General features: G+C 39.8%; 1 protein-coding gene across 3 annotated transcripts in view; it reads right to left on the bottom strand.

Annotated features, from left to right (window-relative positions):
• Positions 1-1,482: 1,482 nt before the first annotated feature.
• ttyh3a (tweety family member 3a) overlaps positions 1,483-19,450 on the bottom strand; it is an 18,325-nt gene continuing 357 nt past the window's right edge. The window contains exons 1-16 of one of the 3 annotated variants that reach the window (XM_088436443.1): positions 19,355-19,434; positions 18,949-19,143; positions 16,358-16,527; positions 13,901-14,012; positions 13,516-13,793; positions 13,325-13,420; positions 12,300-12,372; positions 12,130-12,205; positions 11,002-11,057; positions 10,525-10,617; positions 8,861-8,956; positions 8,352-8,488; positions 6,723-6,896; positions 5,662-5,737; positions 5,229-5,329; positions 1,483-2,672 (exon numbers count right to left, since the gene is read on the bottom strand). In XM_088436443.1, coding sequence (XP_088292569.1) covers positions 5,249-5,329; positions 5,662-5,737; positions 6,723-6,896; positions 8,352-8,488; positions 8,861-8,956; positions 10,525-10,617; positions 11,002-11,057; positions 12,130-12,205; positions 12,300-12,372; positions 13,325-13,420; positions 13,516-13,793; positions 13,901-14,012; positions 16,358-16,527; positions 18,949-19,074 — 1,644 coding nt within the window. In that variant the 5' untranslated portion in view covers positions 19,075-19,143; positions 19,355-19,434 and the 3' untranslated portion in view covers positions 1,483-2,672; positions 5,229-5,248. Of the gene's footprint in view, positions 2,673-5,228; positions 5,330-5,661; positions 5,738-6,722; positions 6,897-8,351; positions 8,489-8,860; positions 8,957-10,524; positions 10,618-11,001; positions 11,058-12,129; positions 12,206-12,299; positions 12,373-13,324; positions 13,421-13,515; positions 13,794-13,900; positions 14,013-16,357; positions 16,528-18,948; positions 19,144-19,354; positions 19,435-19,450 lie in introns of those variants that run through there. The other 2 variants (XM_088436442.1, XM_088436444.1) reach the window with 2 other exon arrangements.

The following is a 19,450-nucleotide window of genomic DNA, read 5'->3' as shown; positions in this document are numbered from 1 at the left end:
ATTAGAATGAAATGGGCGGGGGGGTGATTTGACGCTACAGAGCCTGGACTATGGAGGCCATGTTGAATAGAAATAGATGCAGCCTTGTGCGTCTCAATCCTTTTCACGCTGCAGCTGTCCAGTTTGGTGTCACAAGGAGCTCTGTGCTCCAAGCAGCTGGCAGAAGGCCTTAACGGACCCCAGGAAGTGTCTGCAAGGGTGGGATTGGGGGGGGGGCAAGTGGGCTGCTGCTGTCTGCAACAACCCCCTTCAAACCATTCAGATCGTCATCTCAAAGCTTTAGTGTCGCATTCCTTTAGTCCGGCAACAAGTAAGGTAATTAAATTTCCTCGACGGCGAGACCGTGTGAAATTTCATTTGCATCCCGACTCTGATAATGACCTCCCTCCTGACATGAGATTCCCCCTCCCCAAAAAAACCCTCCCTCTTCTGCTGCCATGTTTGTTTATTGCCTTGTTTGGCACGACTAGAACAACCAACTGCAGGAGCCATGATGTCACCGCTACATTTTTTTTTCCAGCCTCCCCTCATCATAGGACAAGCAAGCAGATGTAGCAATAAAAACTGTTCGACATAGTTTTACTTCGGTGGTGGTCTGCAAGAACAATTGAAAACTTGTTCTTTCCCAAAAAAATATTCTATATGGCACCACTATTGTTCACACAGTCATCTTTTTATATTTTGGGTTTTGGAATATGCATTAAGCCGTGAAATTTCATCCATATCGGGGGCGGCCATTTTAGCACTTGCAGTCAACTGAAAATGACATCACAGTCTGGACAAAGGTAATAAACAATCACTGCTCAGCTTGTAAATACATGATAAAACTCACAAAACAGGGTAGAAACCAGGCGTGATTGATCATTGCCTGATCAACTGTGATCTCATTTGTGGGCAAGTGGCACCAAGTGTCAAAAATGGCCGCCTCCCGAGATGGATAAAAACGGGTGAATTTTGTTGCTTAATCACCTAATTCATACAAACACAATATTGAGAGTTTAGCCTAGAGGGATGGAGAAAACATTGTAAAAAGGATTTTTTTTGGGGGGTGCACTTATTTGGCGTAATTCTATTGAATGCGGTGCATATTGAACTGGACTTGTAAATCTAGCCAAATACAGCTTCTTAAGCAGTCATCCGGTGGAATAGTGTCAAAAACTTTGGATGTTAATAAAAGTGCTGTTAATAAAAATTTGGTTTCCAATGGTCCACAGAAAGCTTTGATCACATACCGCATTAGGCTGGACTGTGTGATAAGATTTGGATTTATTTAGGTCTATGGAAAGTTTGCGGAATAGTAACACGTAAAAGGATTTCCATGAACGCAATTAACTAACTATGAGCCTTTTGAGAGGTTATGAGAAATTTTAAGTCAAACTAATAACAGCACCGTCTTTTGGTTGACTCGCACACCCAAAAAAGGTGTTTTGCTGCCATCTACTGGTCTCACAATGGAATGAAAACCTTAGGAATCAATAAGAATTACTATTCAAGTTCGTTTAATTATACACGACAGGCAGTCAAGCTGAATATAAGCACAACTGTTTTGTTTTTCTCCCATGTACATGTTTTTGATTGTGTGTGAAACTATTTCAAGAGAGCAAACCAGACCAAAAATAAAATAACTACCATATTCAGATTCATAAAAAAAAGCAAATGAAAACAAATGTATGGAATTATTCAAAGTAGGCTTTTCTTTTTAAAATTAATATTCATCATCCAACAATAACACAAAAAAACAAGAACATTACGTTCAAACAAAAACAAAAACAGTGTACATAGCATAAAAGATTCAGAAAAAAAAAATCAGGCTCATTTAAGACTTTTAAAGTTTGATTGGCACTGCCTGCAACTTCTCCTGCAAATAAAATAGGATGCACAAAGGGTGTAAACTTTAAAAGAAATGCTAAAACACATTTTTTGATGCCAATGTAAAAATGCTTGAATTACATAAAATAAAAATTCGACTTTAACGGTGATAGCATTGTGCTAGCTGCCTTAGCTGTCGCCGGGCAGGTTTTCGAAAAGCCACACATTTTTTGTGGTGATGCCTGAATATAACAAAATCCCATGTAAAACCGTGAAAAGAATTTCCAGTAGTACATTACCTTAATGTCAAGTATGAACGAGTTAGCCCCTCCTCTCCCTTCTTCTTGACCGCTTCTTAGCTAGCTGAGGGTTTTGATAGCTCATTGAACCTTCCAAGTTCACAGTTTTGCAACTCACGAGTGCCGTCGGACTATTCCCGACGACGACGACAAAAAAATTCTGTTGTGTGCTTGTAAGACATGCAGACTGGTCCCAAAACACCAGTTAAGACAAAAGTAGAGCCAAGACACTCGTCATAAAGTCCAGTCGGTCAAATGTGAGACTGAGGCAGTGCTCCGTCAAAGGTCTTCTTTCAAGTAGAAAAATCCTCCTTGGATTGTTGACGTGTGTTAAGTAAAAATGAATCCTCATTTGACTCAAAAGTATCTGGATTAAAAGGTGCGGGTGATCCAAAGATATTCCAAAGAAAGGACGATAGGAAGCAATAAAAGAGATGGGGTGGGAATGGGATGACTTGAAAAGATGTGGCGGCCATTTGTTTCCAGTTCCGGCTAAACTGACGCAGGGATGTTGGGCTCTGTTCGCCTTTTGGCGAGGTACTTTGCCCGCATGCTGGACGTGTACTGCGAGTGAAAAGCACATGGAAGATAAATGTAAATAAATATGCAATCAGTCAAAGAGGTTTCCTAGTTATTTCAAGGAGTTCTTAATGGCGGGCGAGGTAGGGCGGGGACACAGGTTACACATGCACCACCCACTATGGCTGCAAGCTGCTCGCTTTTCAAGCTAAACACCAGGGAGTGTAGTAGGGCCAGTGATTCCCAACCCAAGTGAGACTTGTCAGACAACTATCCAATTTGTGTGAAAGGAATTTCTTCAGTAACTCCTTCAAATCTGAAGTAGTAAGTAAACGTTTTTACATAGTTAAGGCATTCAATCTCCTCTACATCTGAACATTCGACTTTACGAATAGAGTTTTCTGTCAATCAGATTTTGTATTTAGCGCCTTTTCTGTGATACCAAAGCCGGCGCTGCCATCGTAAAATAACATTACGGCCAGGCGTCGTCCCCCATAAGTTTAGTGCAGGGATGCCGAATTAAGCTCAGCTCTTTTGCAGTGATATCACTGAACAAAGTAAAATGACCTCAGCAGTAACAAGAGTAACAACTCCATTAGAATTAGGCAGGGGATGTTGCGAGAGGCCAGTCATTGCCGCAAAACAAACTGTACCATAGCAAGAAGCGTATGCTTGGAGCGCTTTTACTTGAAGTTCCTCCCGGAACCACGATATAGCGATAACAGTCAACTTGGATCTTTTCCCAAAGCAGCTAAAGGATTTTCTTTTTCTTTTGGATGAATTTTTAAACTAACAACTTACAATTTCAGCTAACCGACATCCGTCAACTTGTTCATATTTAGAGGAGTGCCTGTACTGTCTGAATCTAAAATGTCAGACACACATTCATACGTCTTTACATCGTTCAGACACTCAATCACTGGTACCTATGTACAGCAATTGTACTTATGTACAGCATTTATTATTTATGAATGAATTTGATTTCAAATAGGGCAAAGAAGCGCCAGAAAATAGTTGGCACTGAATAAGTTGAAGGAAAGTCAACCTAAAGGTTTTCTTTCCAGAAATATTAATGGTCGAAAAAGTCATGTGACGTTTGCAAGCTGAGCCGTGATTGTTTTTTACGTGAGATCTAAACAGTGATGTCATTTTCACTCGACATCAAGAGGCGAAACGGCTGCAACATGTGATGGATAGAAAACAAGAAGTCGATTTTACTGCTTAACTTATATTCCACGAATCCTTGTTTTTTTTTTAAAATCTAAATATCAAAGATGCCTGGCTCAGTAAAGGTTGGGAAGCACTACAGGACAGTACTGAAAGGGAAGTGCGTGTATAGTACATTCATTTTTGAAAAAGGACACATTATGGCTTGAAATGTAGTTTTTCTTTCGAGTGCTGCCTCGCCATTTCTCTGCTCTTAATTCACTCGCCACCAGCTTGGTTAAAACAGATCATGTCAACCATAGCCGTCAATGGCAGTGAATGAGTTAAACAGACTGATTTCAACAAGACAGAAATAATGCATGTGCAGCGATCTGTAATCTTTCGGGTATTTTGACCAAAGCATGTAAGAAATTGATGTCATTAAAGGTAAAGTAAAACGCACAGAAATCTTTTAAAATATATCTGTGACTCAACTAGTCTAAACACAGCTTTATGATGAATAAAATCGCATTTGTGGAATTATGAATTAAGTTACATACTTTTCTGAGGGGGCAGTCAATTTGCAACTTCTTTTTGATTGAAAATTGCATCACAGTTGTTCAGGGTACATGTAATGACAGCTCGGAAAACATGTGAGCCCTGAGCAGCTACGATGTCATTTTTGGTCATTTGCCTGAGAAATTGTGATGTCATTTTCAGGCGCCTGCAAGTGGCAAAATGGCCACTAAAGATAAAAACAGGTGAACTTTGCTGTTTTAACTCATGATTCCAAAAACTCAAATGCATTAGAATGCCTTGTTTAGGCTAATGTAGCCACAAATACCATATTATTGAAAAGACATTTTTTGGGTTGACCTCCTTTATGTCACCTGTGAAATGTTTGAAATACAGTACATGAAAAAAAAACAAAAAAAACATGGCTTTGAAAAGGTCCTGTTTTCAGGTCTGGCAAGAACATTTAGGATGAAGGTATATTTCAATAGAAGAGAATATTGTAGATTTATTTTTCTCCACAGGTGCTCAATTCGAAAAGGGAATTCATATGCATGTAGATTCAGAGCAAAGTGTGATATGCGCTTCACTTTTTGAATTCAACTACTAAACCTTTTTGTGATATTCTGGGATACTGAGATGCACCTGTAAACGTGTTGGTTATTATAAGGGGTATTTAAAAAAAAAAAAAAAAAAAAGAGGGTCATGTTTTAACTGTTCAAAAGAAATTTCAGTGCCAGCAAGTCAACAAGTTATTGTCTTTTTTTTGCCCAATTTCCGTGATTATATCTACATTAGTGTGTGTACATTGCTCACATTTGGGAGGGAAACATGCAGCCTGGGGGTCAGGGGCCACAGGCAACAAACATTAGGTAGGACATGGTGGAAGAACAGCTGGGTTTTGGGGTAGTTCTGGGGTTGAGGGTGGGCATAATTGTGTACCTGTTACATAGCAGACGAGGTTACCAAAACGTTCTGGAGTTGTCCGAAGGCTTTAGCTGCCAGCTGTGACCACTGTTAGTGTGGGCGGGAGTCAAATACAACTGGACGGATTAGCCAGGAGTGGGATGGGAGAAGAAAAGACCACAAGAACGTAGAACAAGAATTGTGAAGCCGTGTCCAGGTCAGACACGGAGGCATCGAGGAGGGGGCGGGCATTGAGAGGTTTTAGGTTGGAGGTGCTGTTAGAAGGGGGACCTGACAATTTTCAACTTTGAGTGGCTCTACTGTAAATATTTATTTGCCAATTTACCAATATGTAACAATTGTGGCAAAACTGCGGTAACCATATTAGGGTTTAGTGTCCCGTAACGCTTGGTGGACACGTGGCTCAAGGGGTCACGTTATCTATTTGCCGTTTGTGTGTTCAACTCACCGAGGGTGGCGGAGACTCTTGTCCAATCAATGGTGTGTTTTCGGCACGCGAGTTGGGAAAGTTGGCATTTTGTGCCCTGCGGGATTAAAAGCATAGAGGTCAAAAGGGAGACCGGATGCACTGTTTTGTGTAGCTATAAACCTAATGTATATGTTTAAAAAAAGATCCATTTGCAGCATTTTTATGTTGAGGTTAGTGGAGAAATTCCCTGCCCTTTGACCCCATCACTCATGAAGGTATTAGGTTTCACAGCAGGAGAGCAACAGCTGCACATACCGAGATGACCACTTCTTTTGAACACTTTCCACTCATGAGCATTCAATTAAAAAAACAAAACAAAAACAAACTACAGCCTAGACTGCAGACTGTTATTCCTGCATCTGAGGTTATTTTAATTAGTAACAATTTAGACACTAAATCTAAAATTAACCTAAAAACCACAGGTATAAATTTATAAAACAATGTTTATAGTGAAAAGTTGAGATTAGATATTCTTTGGTTTGTTGTACTTCCATGCAGAAGGTAGGTCAGACATTAGGTAAATACTTTTACAAAATACTTTATCTGGCACTTGATTAATATTACATAAAAAAAAAAAAAATCATACTAGCACAAATGCAAACTAAGCATTCCTCATCACCTTCCAAAAATTAAAACAAAGTTCCATGAAAAATTGATTAAAAAAAAAAAAAGTCAAACAAACCAAAAAATGAAAAATAACAAACGAGCGAAACCCTGCTCCTACCACAGAAAGAATTATGCAAAGTCAAAATATTATATTCTCGGGCATATTTTAGCAACACTTCAATTTTGAGTGATGATTGTCTTTTTAGTGTGTTTAAAGGCTCAAATTATTATTTTTTTTCTAACTTCTAAATTAAAAAAGCCTCAATCAATAACATGCAACATGGAATACCTAGGGGACTCTCATACAGTATTATTGTTGCAAATTTGCAATGCCTTCCTGGAGAGGGTTAATAGTGAAAGAAAATCTCAAGTGGTAATATTTGGTGCTTGAGATAAAAATGTTTGGACACTGAAACACCCAAAGTATTACGTACATGTACTCTGTGACAGGCGCGTTGCTGACAGTGTGCGCCGCAGCGGGAATGGACGTCTCGCTGCCGTAGCTACTCCCGCAGCTGTACAGGCTGGGCATGTGCACTCTGTACAGGTTGTCGTGGTTCTGCCTCCCACCCCTGCTGAGTGAGTCGCACTCGCTGTCCTCGTCCGCACTGTCAAGATACAGAACAAGCGCTGTGAGTGGCCACCAGAAAGCGCTGCTGCTCTACTTTCAAAAAATGACAAAGGGAATCAGGGAGATGCCACGTGGTCACATTTGTTGTGTTCTCAAGACACAGGCTCTTGCAGACTCTTCCCTGTTTTTGCTCAAGGGCACAAGATTTACCCTTACTAACATAAAATTTGATTGTAAATGCATGTGAAGCAAGACAAGCCATTAGTGTTTTCATCTCCTGATTTATCAATGCCTTAAGAGATTCAATATGAGAGACAAACTTTCCACTAGAAACTAAAGTTTCACAGGGACTACTGTGCTGAGAACAGGCTGCCTCTGCTCTAACAGGACGCTCCGGCTGAGATAAAACACACGAGTGCTCCCCCCTCCATTGCTTCAAAGAGGTCTGTTAATTACGGCCAACAGCTGGGCTTGGGTGCTAACAATTTAGAGTGAAACGTGTTGGAGGGAGACATGAGTCAATTCACCACAACTCTGGCAGTGACTGCGATGAACACTTGACAATTTTGAGTACTTGAAGATGCAGCTGGTTTATACAGTGTCTCGGCGCTGTAACCCCGCCTCGCTGTTTCACACAACTTTTTTTCATGCCTTAAATAAGTAGAACAGTGTGCGGTATCCTGCTTCCTGATCGCCAATAAAGAGTCTACTTTTTGTTCTGTGTCTTGATTGGATAAGGGATTTCAGGCCATTGTCACTAATGAAAATCTTTAGTTGGTCTTTCTATAAGCTATCGTGTAAGTATTTTTTTTTCTTTTTAATAGGAGTATTAATATCATCCAGATAAAGCAAACTGATGAAGAAAATAGTTGAATGGCTGTTTTTTCCCCTCACACAATGTTTCAGCCTTTGGTTTCTTTCTATAGAAGTGTACAAAAATTTTTGAATTTTGAGGTTATTTCAATGAAAAAAAACTATAAACTGTAGGGAGTGGTTTTACAGCTAATTGGGTCTGTTGAGGGCGTAATCAATGAAAAAACAATTAAAAAAAATTCTATAAATGAAATGAGAAAAATGCATACAAACAATATATAGTGAACAAAAAAAATAAGACACCATATATTATAAATACCGTAAATGAAAAACATACAGTAGAATTGAAAAAGCACTAAGAGGAAAACATGCTAAATGGAAAAGCAATTATAAAAAAATATATAAAAATTGCTGTGAAATTTTAATTGTGGTTATTTATTGGAATGTAGTGTTTAAAGGGTTAATTAAGGAAAAATATTTCAGGGTCTTTGTTTACTATGAGTACTTTTGTGGCCACATCAAAACAAAACCTTGGAATAAATGATGTGAACACATGATTAATTGATTGGTTTGTCCTCATAAATAATTCCTAACAATACACAGGCACACATGAGCCATAAAACCGTCACTCCAAAGCTTTTATGCTGTTTTGACATGTGCCGTTTCAGAGAAATTTTACCCCATTTTGCGCCAGGTGTGCGGCACGCTGCAAACGATGGAGGTGAACATAAGGGCCGTCACGAAGGAGAAAAGCACCAGGTAGATGAGACCCTCCACTCCGTCGTAGCACACGCCGGTCACAGCTTGCACATAGTCCTAGGGAGATTGAACCAGAGCATTTAAAACCACCCCCAGAAAATTGCTTCATAACATGGACGTTGTGGTTTCATTTCCAGACGTTGCAGTCAAACTAGGTCAAAGCACTGAGCTCACAGTTGGCGTGCATGTACGCACAGGAAGCTGGACATTTTTTCACAGACATCCAGAAGAAGTTCACAATATGCACTCCTTGTGAAAAAGCTGTGCAAACAAGTTTTAATAGGGCCATTTTCCTTCCTCCTGCTTGAAGATAGATATTCCTCCATGTAGCCCGTTAGCTAAAATTAGTTAGACACCCCTGCTTTAGGTCAACAAATCAGCGTCAAACGGCCCACCTTCCCTCAAAGCTACGTATGTCGGCTTACTCACCAAATGCAGGCTGCGACAGTCCACCAACGCTGTCACTTGATGCAGGCTTCCCTCTATGGTTATCAGTGTCTCCTGGATCTGATTCAAACTTAGAACCTGGAATGAATGAGGATTGGGAGTGCAGCTAACTATGCAGGATAATGAGTAGTGACACTTTTATTTACGCAGTGATATAACCAAGTTTGTACATTACATTCCTCTATTCTAAAGCATTTGGTGTCTCCTTTAACCAGTTTTAACCATTTTAGTGTTATAGTCTTTTTCCAGTGGTACCTTGAGATACAAGTCAAATGTGTTCCTTGATCACGCTAACGGCAGTAATCAACTTCGCCTTGCCTTGAGCAGTGTGAAAAATTTAGGTTTCCATTTACAGAGGCTCAGTGAAATTTGCGCGTCTCGACACAAGGGATGGGCAAGTACAGATACCGGATATCTGTCCCGATAGCAGCCTATTTCAAGGTATCGGTACTCAAAATGGCAGCCCACTTGAGGATAGTTTGCAATCGGAAACAAAAAAATTGATTCAAAAATTTAACTAATCTTGCAGTTTTAAGGCAAATTGCTATATTGGCAAATATAAGTGTCTTCTTTTCATCAAATTTTAAGTATCAAAAATCTTGGGATTGATAACTATTGAAGAATTGAGCACTCACACTGGTCTCGAACATGCCTATACAGATACTTCCAACAAGATTAAGAATCACCGCTGTACTGTAATATCACATTTATAAAAACGGAATGACATAATACAAATGAAAATTATTTGTACAACTTTCTGAATCAATCGAAAGGATATAGGGGTCCTTGACTTATGAAATGACTCCGTCCTTAAGATGCGGTGTAACCCGAATTTCAGTGTAAATTGGAACACCATGCAAATAGAAACTAGTCTGCTACTGTTTACGGTGCGCATTTGTAACCTCAAAACATCGTAAGTCGAGACCGTCGTAACCAGAGGACCTCCTGTATTTTTGACACCATGGCCACCTGGGGGCACTATGCGACACACAGTAGAAGGGAGACAAATGACACCTCATAACATTAATAAACTCACCTTGGATCAATGACTGCTATATACAGTGTGTGCCTACATGAGTTGCTGCACCATTTGTGCTCAAATAGTTGTCTAAAGGCAAATAACAGGTGTTGGCATTAACATCATGCTCGTGGACTAAATCTCAAAATAGTTTTAAATACACGAGTATTTATCTTTTGTTTTTGTAAAAAAACAAACAAACAAACAAACAATTGTGTCAAGTAAAAGTTCTCTTATATAAAATACTAACGCTGACAAACTGATGATTCTTGTGAATGAAGCACATGCATCTCAAGGCACTTACATTTTAGGAGCACACCTCACTGTCCTTGCAACTGTTCGAGCATGAAATATGCCCGTTTGCCTCTCACAAATGGTTCTCCCAGCTCAGCACATTTTTTTGTGCATGGGAATGCAGAGTGCAACGAGTTTCACTTTGTGCCCATCAACACAGTACAACACAACACATAACACCACGTTGTATTGAACAAATGACTAATGTGGCTAATCTGAGGCCCCAGGTGGGCAGTCAGCAAGGGCACTGCACTTCACCGCCACTCATTACTAATGACAACATTGAGCCCAAACACAGCGCTCATGTCCAGCAAGGAGCATCACCGAGACGTACCATTGTTTCACTGGATTTCTTGGTGGTCGGCTCCAAAAGCTGCAGCACGTAGTCCTGCATCTCGATGAGCGATTTGTGGCTCGCGGAAAGCTTCTGAAAAAGAATATTATTTGTATTTTTAGTTGTACTCTCTTGTGCAGTCATGTGAGAGGATTGCTAACAAATTATAGATGCAAGTCACACAGTGTAGGCATAGCATCTTTTACTATACAGTAGCATTGCTAACAGAGAGGCATATGAGCACTCAAAAGGCTTTCAGTTATTCATGCAGTTGAGCTAAAAATTTGTTGCAGAAGTGAAATCCCAGTTTAGCATGGTCATCTTTGGCTTACAACAGAAACCAAGTGAAGCAAGACACAGGAAACACTGCAGCATGGGTGTATTGCACTCATGCATTAATCTGAAGAATTGTGAGTGGACTATGCTGGGGTTTCAATAACATCAGCAAAAGTTTAGAAGTCATTAGAAGCAACAAACCTTCTGGAAGGGGTTGATTGACTCCAAACTGCAATTCAGGTAGTACTTGAGGATCCCTGTGAATAAAACAGAAGTCAAAAGACAGGGTGTAAGTGTGCTAGTACTTCAGATTTCATCAGTCTGAACAAGTGAGGTCACTCAATGTGCTTCTTACTCCGTTGCTTCTAAACATTTTGTGTCCTGTCAAGCCAAGATAGTCAAATACAAATTGTTTGTTCCCACAGGGGCTGAGTCATGACAAAGTTGAGATAATATTGACAAGATGACAGTAGCAGGAGTAGAAGTTCCCTAAGTCAGTTTGACTGGGTCATAAAAACAACTTTATTTGCCTTAAAAAACAAATTGAGACGTTTCCAAACCAATGATTGGTACTGTATACAGTTGGAAAAAAAAAAAATCAGCCATTGCCTACAGCGTTTGTCAAATGCTTGTTTCATCTTGGAAGCCTTGTTTTATAAAGCAACCACCTACAGCTGTGAAGAGGCTTGGTTAACTGACTGACACAGTTGCACATTGGGAGACAGGTAGAAGAGATTGGAGTGATGGTCTGGAAAAACACCCACTTCATTCAACATAATAAAGCATTCAAGATAACACCCACACATTGCTGTCAGCAAAAGTTGAAGCAGAGATTGCATTTGTCAGAGGCAAAAAAGTAAAAAAACACAAATAGATTTTTTTTAAAAGGGAAGATTGGTGTCTTTATAATCCACTTTGACAATCCCTCCCTCGAATCCATTCATCTTCCTCGCCTCATCCACTGCACGGTGCTCTCTATAAATGTCTCCTTTTTTACAACCAAGCCATCATTTAGGCAATTACTACAAGGAGCTGTAGCATAGAAGCTTCTATTCAGCCTAAAAAGGCATCGCATTGCCCTGCGACACTGTTGGCAGCCACTTTTAGAGGCTTTTTATGAGCGGCAGACAAGGGCTGGCTCTTAAGAACAATACTGTCTCACTGCTGCACAATAATCACATCATTGAGAACATCATAGGGGGCCGATACTTGGCTAATCACTCACGCGAGTGCCCACTTTAAAAACCAGGAGGCAACATTTAGCGATCGCAATTTGGGAGGGGGGGGGGGGACAAAAAACATAACACATCAAAAGTGAGTGACCAATACCTTTTTCAACAATTTTCTGCTTTTTGGCCACATGAGTGATGAATGTGTCAGGAGACACGCAGAAGTCGCTGGTGGTCTAGGAGAGTGTGTTACAGGGAAAATTTCAGACCAGTAAAAAAAAAAACAAACAACAACAACGTGTGATATCGACTTCAGAAGCGGACACTCACCACAGTGGCGGCCAATTCCAGCCCCAGCGAGGCCCAGCTGACCACCAGAGCCAAAACACCAAACATGCACATCCTAAGGAGTGTGAGGTGAACCAAACTTTGATGTCATACTCACACACAGTTAACTCATTCATTGACAGCTTTTAGACAACAAAAACTGTCATTTGGGACAGATTGTCTGAACTGCAAAAACATAAATATATATATCTTTGGGACTGAATGAGTTCATATAATTCTACCAGTAAAATTCCATAAGGTTTTTGCCATTAATATTCATGTATAAATGGAATGTTGAAAAAAATAATAAAAAGGCAATTTTGGCAACGCTAACTAACATTAAAATTGCATTTGACAAATCAAGTTATCCTTATGCTCATTAATATTGCAGTTGTAGTTTGCAATACAGAGACTGCGTTGTAACATAGTATTCAATATATTATATAAACATGAATAAACATTTCTTGTCTGTCAAAACTAAGCATTATCTTTGCAAGGCAACATTTCTGCAGTGCATTTATACCTAATATTGTTGCCAAGGAGTAAAATCATTCAAGAATGTTCTTCACAGTAATAAATATTAATGTCAGGGGCACCATTTTGCCACTCGTAAACTGAAAATAACATCACAGTTGCTCAGGTAACAACCAATCACTGCTCATCTTGCGAATGTCACAAAGTTGAGCCATGATTGGTCATTACCTGAGGCCTGTGATATCATTTTCAGTGGATGACAACCGGCGAAACGTCCGCTCCTGAGATGGATAAAAATTGGTGGATTTTACAGCGTCTTTAAATCAGTTAAAAAGCAAGAAGAAGTGGCAGTGGAGTGTCTTCAGTTTTACAGGCCTTGAACCAACTGCATTAACTTTATAGGGCATGAAATCATCTTGGATTAACCAAACTGACAAGGTGACAGGGACTTTTATGTAGTATCGTTACAGGTCCGTTTGTCAGTGGTTACAAATCGCTTGCAGCGACACCCTCATTGTGTCTCATGTGCATTTTAATCTTGCCGTGCAACTCACCCGATGAGCGTCCCCTTGGAGTTGCGAAAGAGGCCCAACAGCACCAGCAGACAAATGAGGGCATCGAACAGCAGCAGACACAGATAGGCCACCCATCTTCAAGGACAAAAAAAGGAGTGATCTTTTTTCCCATGCATAGGTTGCATGGTTTCCAAATGTTGAATGGTCCTCTTGGTTATTGAGCAGCTCACCTGTACCAATCATACAGCTCGATTATGACAGCCAGCTCCCCCAGGCTGACATCTTTCTTCTTCCAGAAGGGAATGTCTCTCATCTGTTCAACCAGGTTTTCCTGCTGGTTCTGAACGTATTTGATGATATTGGCCTGGGAGTCGTTATTGTCGTTGACATTGCCGTTGACATTGCCGTTGACATTGCCGTCGACATCGCCGTTGTCATTGTTGTCTGTCTGAAGCTTCCTTAGCTCATCATCTATTGTCCCTTCCAGTGTGTATGTGATGTTGAAAACCTGCACCAGACCAGGGAACACAATCAAGGAGGTGAGGGAATTCACAAATCTTGTGGGCAAAGTGGGAAAACAGCCATGATTTTTTTTCTTAAATACTGAAGTCTCACCAGCTTCTGTACATCAGCGATGGTGCGATTTGCGTGGCGCAGGGAATAAGTCAGCTGATTCATTCCGTCGCTAGTCTCGCTGTTCCCATAGAAACCCACAGCAATGCCGATGCTGACAAAGAATAAGGGAGGAGAGACATCTTGGTAAGAAGGGCCCTGTGGGGGATTTACTTAAAAAGGCAAAAGGAGATGAGTATGAGTGAGGGAAGTGTGGAGGCAGGGTTTTTTTTCTTTTTGGGGGGGGGGGGGGGGGGGTAACATTAACCCCGTCAGTTCAGAAGCCTGATCCAGCCAACATGGAACCATGGAAACACAGGCGAACCGACTCTTATGGATATGTGCCCTGAAGGCCTCAGTCCTGACAAAGGCAGCACTCAAGCTGGTTTATCAGATCGTATTTGGAATGAGAGGCCTCGGGTAGCAGAAAAGCAGCTCTGATGGATGGAAAAGGGATAGAATTTTTTTGTATTTCAATCTACAATTCATTTGATTTACCAGAACTAAATTATTAGCCTCATTACATCATGGTCTAAACTATTACAATTAAAATGCCTTATAATAGCCTAAAAAACAAACTCCTAAAAATGAGAAGTCATTCCACATCAAAACATTATCCTGAATCTGCCTGACGTGGAAAGTTCTTATAAAGGCAGACTGGTCTGAATAATCTCAATTATAACACAATCCGTTTTGATTAACAATGATTGTTTCCTAAATAATTCCATCAAAATGCATTCATAACTTCGGTGACTTTATATTACTTTAAAATTGATGACATTTTTTAAACTATTAAATACCAACATTGACGATTTTAACCAACATTTGACTGGTCCTGTGTATTAAAGCATTTAAAGTGACACTATAAGTTTGACTTTACATGTTACTTCTACTTCCATATTTTCTAACTATGACCACAGAAGTAGTTTGAGGAGCTTGCAATTATCCGAATCCACATATTTTACAGACATCCACCTAGAGCATCACATTTTCTAATAAAGTGGGGTGATTATATGAGCACCGCTTCAAGCTGCACAACAGTGCATCGTTGTGTTTTTCCTCTTCCTGGGCTATTAATCTCCTGCTTTCACACTCTGCTGCGTGAAAAGTGGTGGACAAAAGCCATTACAAAACAAACAAAAAAAGACACAGGGTGGAAGTATGGAAAATATGTGCAGTTTTTCTAATAAAGAGGGAAGCTGTTTTTTCCAAGTCATTTTCCTAACTGTGTGTAACAAGTGAAATGTTTGCAAGCACAAATGCTTCTTTTGTCCATCTTGTTTACTTTTAATTCATTCAAGCCCAATATATATATATATATATATATATATATATATATATATATATATATACACACACACACACACAGTATATAGTTGGCTAAAGGATGGTCTAAAAATGGCTAGTATTTCTGAAGTGCTCGATTACTTTAATATCTACAATAATAAGTACTTCTGTACTTCAGTACATAACATGATCCATTACTTTAGTACTGAATTATACAAATAATTGAACATATAAACACACATTTCATCGAAATAAACAAAACCTAAAGAAAGGATCAATACATTAATTACTCTAAGTACAGTTGTGTTAAATTACCTAGAGAGCTAGAGAGATCTTTTAAAGTAATGTATTACTTTAGTATTTAATTACCAAAAGTCATTGATTGCTTTAACACTTCAATCACTAAGTACTAGCCATTTTTAGATCTTTCTTTCAGCAAACTTTCAAAATATACTTTAGTAAATTAATGGATACATTAGCATTCCAGTACGTAATAAATTCTATTGCATTAGTACTTGTATACTTACAATAGTACTTATTATACGCAATAATCAATTACTTTATAACTTACATAGCAAAAGAGATTGATTTATTTAGTTTTTGATTGCTTTAGTACTTAATTACCTTAAGTAATTAAATACTTTTAATACTTACATCGTGAAGTATAAGCCATTTTTTTAGAACTTCCTTTCAGCAAAAATGTGAAAAAAAAAAATAAAATATATATATATATATATATATATATATATATATATATATATATATACATACACACACACATACATAAGTACCTGGATTTGAATGCTTGTATTAAAAAAACAAACAAACAAACAAAAAAACATGGGCTTGAATGAGTTTAAAGAAATAAAAGAAAACACGCCGTTTGGAGCAACCGGATGCAAGGACAGAATGATTGTAATGCATTTGGCTGTCCACATCAGGGCCCTGCAGCAATTTTTTGTGCGGTTTCAAATCAGCTGTGATGGCTCTCTAGCGGCCCATTAGCATATGGAGGGAAAACAGGAAACTAATGCTCAGCAACACAAGTCCAGATGGTCGGGCTCACGCTTTGACCAAAATGAATTGGCACCAGCAAAAATACTGACGTCCTGTGAATATATGCGTTGTGCTTCAATGCTTTGTTTGATGTTGCAAATGCCGCCTTGCGCTCACCTGCACACAAGCGTTGCGATGATGACGCACCAGGCGGTGCAGCAGCAGTCGGCCGAGGGTTGGTCCGGGTTTTTGTTGCGTCGGCAGCACAGCCAAATGGAGTAGAAGAGCAGGAACAGCAGGTCCAGAGTCAGACAGAGCAGCGCCACACCTCCCAGTAATAGGATGGACTATAGCGAACAGAGTAATGGAGCGATAATGGATCCCATTAAAATCGACAATGTGAGGGTAATGGACTACCTAAGGGTTTGGGAGCGAAACACCACTCGGCGTGCTGGAATAGCCCCCGGCTCCAAAAATGCCATGCGGTTATTGCCACATACTAAAAATAATTTCGTGGTTTCACTTCGGTTGTTCAAATCGATGCCTGTGTTGCGTGATTGGACACTATATATGGAAACACTGTCCATTTCTTAAAAATGCTTCACCAAAGGTGTTGCGTGATTGGATGCTATATATGGACACACTGGCCATTTCTTACAAATGCTTCACCAAAGGTGGCTATCGTTGGCAAAAATTGTACTCGGGTAAGTAAGGATACGCCTACTTAATGAATAAAAGAACGGAGTCCCCAAAATGAGAAACAATGGGTAAATGAGGGAGGCATTCAATTGGCACAGAGTTCGCAAGTACTTTGCTTTTTATTTTGATGCCAACATTCTCTTTTATTCCATCCATCCATTTTCTAAAGCCGCTTATCCTCACAAGGGTTGCAGGGTTGCTGGTACCTATCCCAGCCGGCTTTGGACAGTAGGTGGAGGAAACCCTGAACTGGTTGCCAGCCAATTGCAGGGGACATAAAGACGAACAAACCATTCACGCACCCAATCACACCTAACGACAATTTAATATGTGCAATACACCTGCCAGGCAGGTTTTTGGAGGATAAGAGGAAGCCATAGTGCCCAAAGAGACCCCACGCAGGCTAGGGGAGAACATGCAAACTCCACACAGGAAGCCCTGAGCGAGGTGGATTTGAACTCGGGTCCCTATACCTGTGAGGCAGACATGCTATTCACGGCGCCACCGAGCCGCCCGTTTTCTCTTTTATTGTAAATGAGATTGGATCTAAACACTAATTATCTTGACTATTAAAAATTGGCTTCAGGCCTGAAAAAAACATAGGCCCAAATCTCTACTTGCGTACTAACTGGTGACTTTTTCAATCCGAAATAAAGTAAAAAATACACTATTATAAAGGAATATGCAACGACAAACACTGACTAATTATATCATTTCAACAACAACAAAAAAAGTGTTAAGGGAAATTCAGCGGCAAAAAATTGACTTCAATTTCCTTTGTTTGCACTCATGCAACAGTAACAATTAGTTCAACAGGAAGAGATTTCCACCAAGTGTGCCATGTCTTACTTCAGTGAGTCACTTAGAGAAGTACTTCTGCGTGACGCGACAGATGTTGTGCGGTCAATGCAACAAAATAAAACCAATGTTTCTACTTTTTAAAAATACTCAAGACGTTGCAAAAAGCACTCCATCCCAAGTAGTTATTTAAAAAAATACTCCAAGTAAATTGTAGCAGAGCAAATTTACTTGTTACCTCTGTGTTCATCACAACATTTAGGATGCAACCTGGTGATTTTAAATTTAATGACACCTTGGGGAGTTGAAAACAAAGACAAATGTGCCAACTCTGGGAAAATATGATAAACACAACTTCCGTTTGGAACTGACAAATGTGTGAACAGTGAAACAAAAGCTTGAGTGTACTCTTTAGTGTGCCTCTGGAGATTATTTTATGGTTGTCAGTATAAAGACAATAAGATGATGACGCATTTCAGGGTAGTTTGTGTTTTCCTGTTCTGAACAGACTGAAATCGAGATCTGAATCGCTTAGGAGGAGGAGGGGGTATGGTTGTGGACAACAGAAGACAATACGTCTAGTTAGGAAATAGCAAATAGGAAGGAATAGAGCTCAACAAACACCAAAGCAAGATAGCCGCTAGTTTTTTGTGGACTTTTTAGTGCAACATCACCTACGGAAAATGTGGTTTTAAATACAATATAACTCAATTCCTTCTCAACATATCTTTAAAGCAGTAAGCTTGTACAAGGGGTTTTTAAAGTAAGTCCGTCCGTGCCACTTATCCTCACTTTGGTGACGGGTGAGCGTGATCCTGTTTTCATAGTCTAAGTGTCAAAAGAACAGTGTACTTTGATAATCTTTCTTTCATAATTGTGTACCATATAATCTGCTATCAAGTAGTGATGAGCATTGTCATGAGATTTCAAAGACTTATTACCTAAGTCTAAACTTTTGTTGACTTTTACAACATTGTAGTGCCAAAGTGATTTTGCGCAATAAAAATGTACATTGTCACTAAGTTTAAGATTAAAATGGCATGGAGACCCCCCGCGCAAGTCAAGGATGGATAGCTTTGGTGGCCTGGATTAGAAAATACCATCTGGTCTCCAGGTTGGACTAGGCCAAGCGATGGAAATAGGTCAGCAGATGGTGACAAGGTGAAGCGGAAGAACAGGTGCAAACATGTCATTTGTTGTCAAAGGATCCTAGTAATCCTGAGTCCGTCCATAATCTACCAAACGCTAAGTGGTTGATTTTGGAATCTTACCTGTTGATACGTCCAATCATCTGGCCGGAAGTCGCTGCTCGTATGCTCGAACTTCAAATTGAAATGTGGAAGTCGGTGCATCAAGTTGACCCACCAGGGTGGCGTGTAACCAACCACAGCAGCCATGGCCAACCGACAGTCAATCCAGTTCGTCTTCAGATGAAAAAAGATGCAACTGGGTCTTTCCAGAAGAGTCTGTTGGGAGAGAATTTGAGATATTGAAAAAAAAAAACCCATCACAAATGACGTTCAAAAAGACAAATTAACCATCTACTACTTGCAAGTTATTTCCACAACATTCTCAAAATGGCATCCCGGACAGAGCATGCATAATTTAGCAACTGGTGATAGGTTATTGTTCTCTCACGGATGGTAGACTAGTTAAAAACTAGCTTGCTAGCATCACCTGGTAAGTAAGCTAGTCACCACTAGCGACTAATTCAACTTTATACTTTGAAGCTTCTCGGGCACGCACACGAAAGCAGCATTTGTTTGACGTCAC

This window comes from Hippichthys cyanospilos, chromosome 16 (genome assembly GCF_059441005.1).
Source record: "Hippichthys cyanospilos isolate Australia breed blue-spotted pipefish chromosome 16, RoL_Hcya_1.0, whole genome shotgun sequence".
NCBI lineage: Eukaryota > Metazoa > Chordata > Actinopteri > Syngnathiformes > Syngnathidae > Hippichthys > Hippichthys cyanospilos.
The sequence above is the reverse complement of the archived record's forward strand: the minus strand, read 5'-3'. Positions and strand labels throughout refer to the sequence as shown.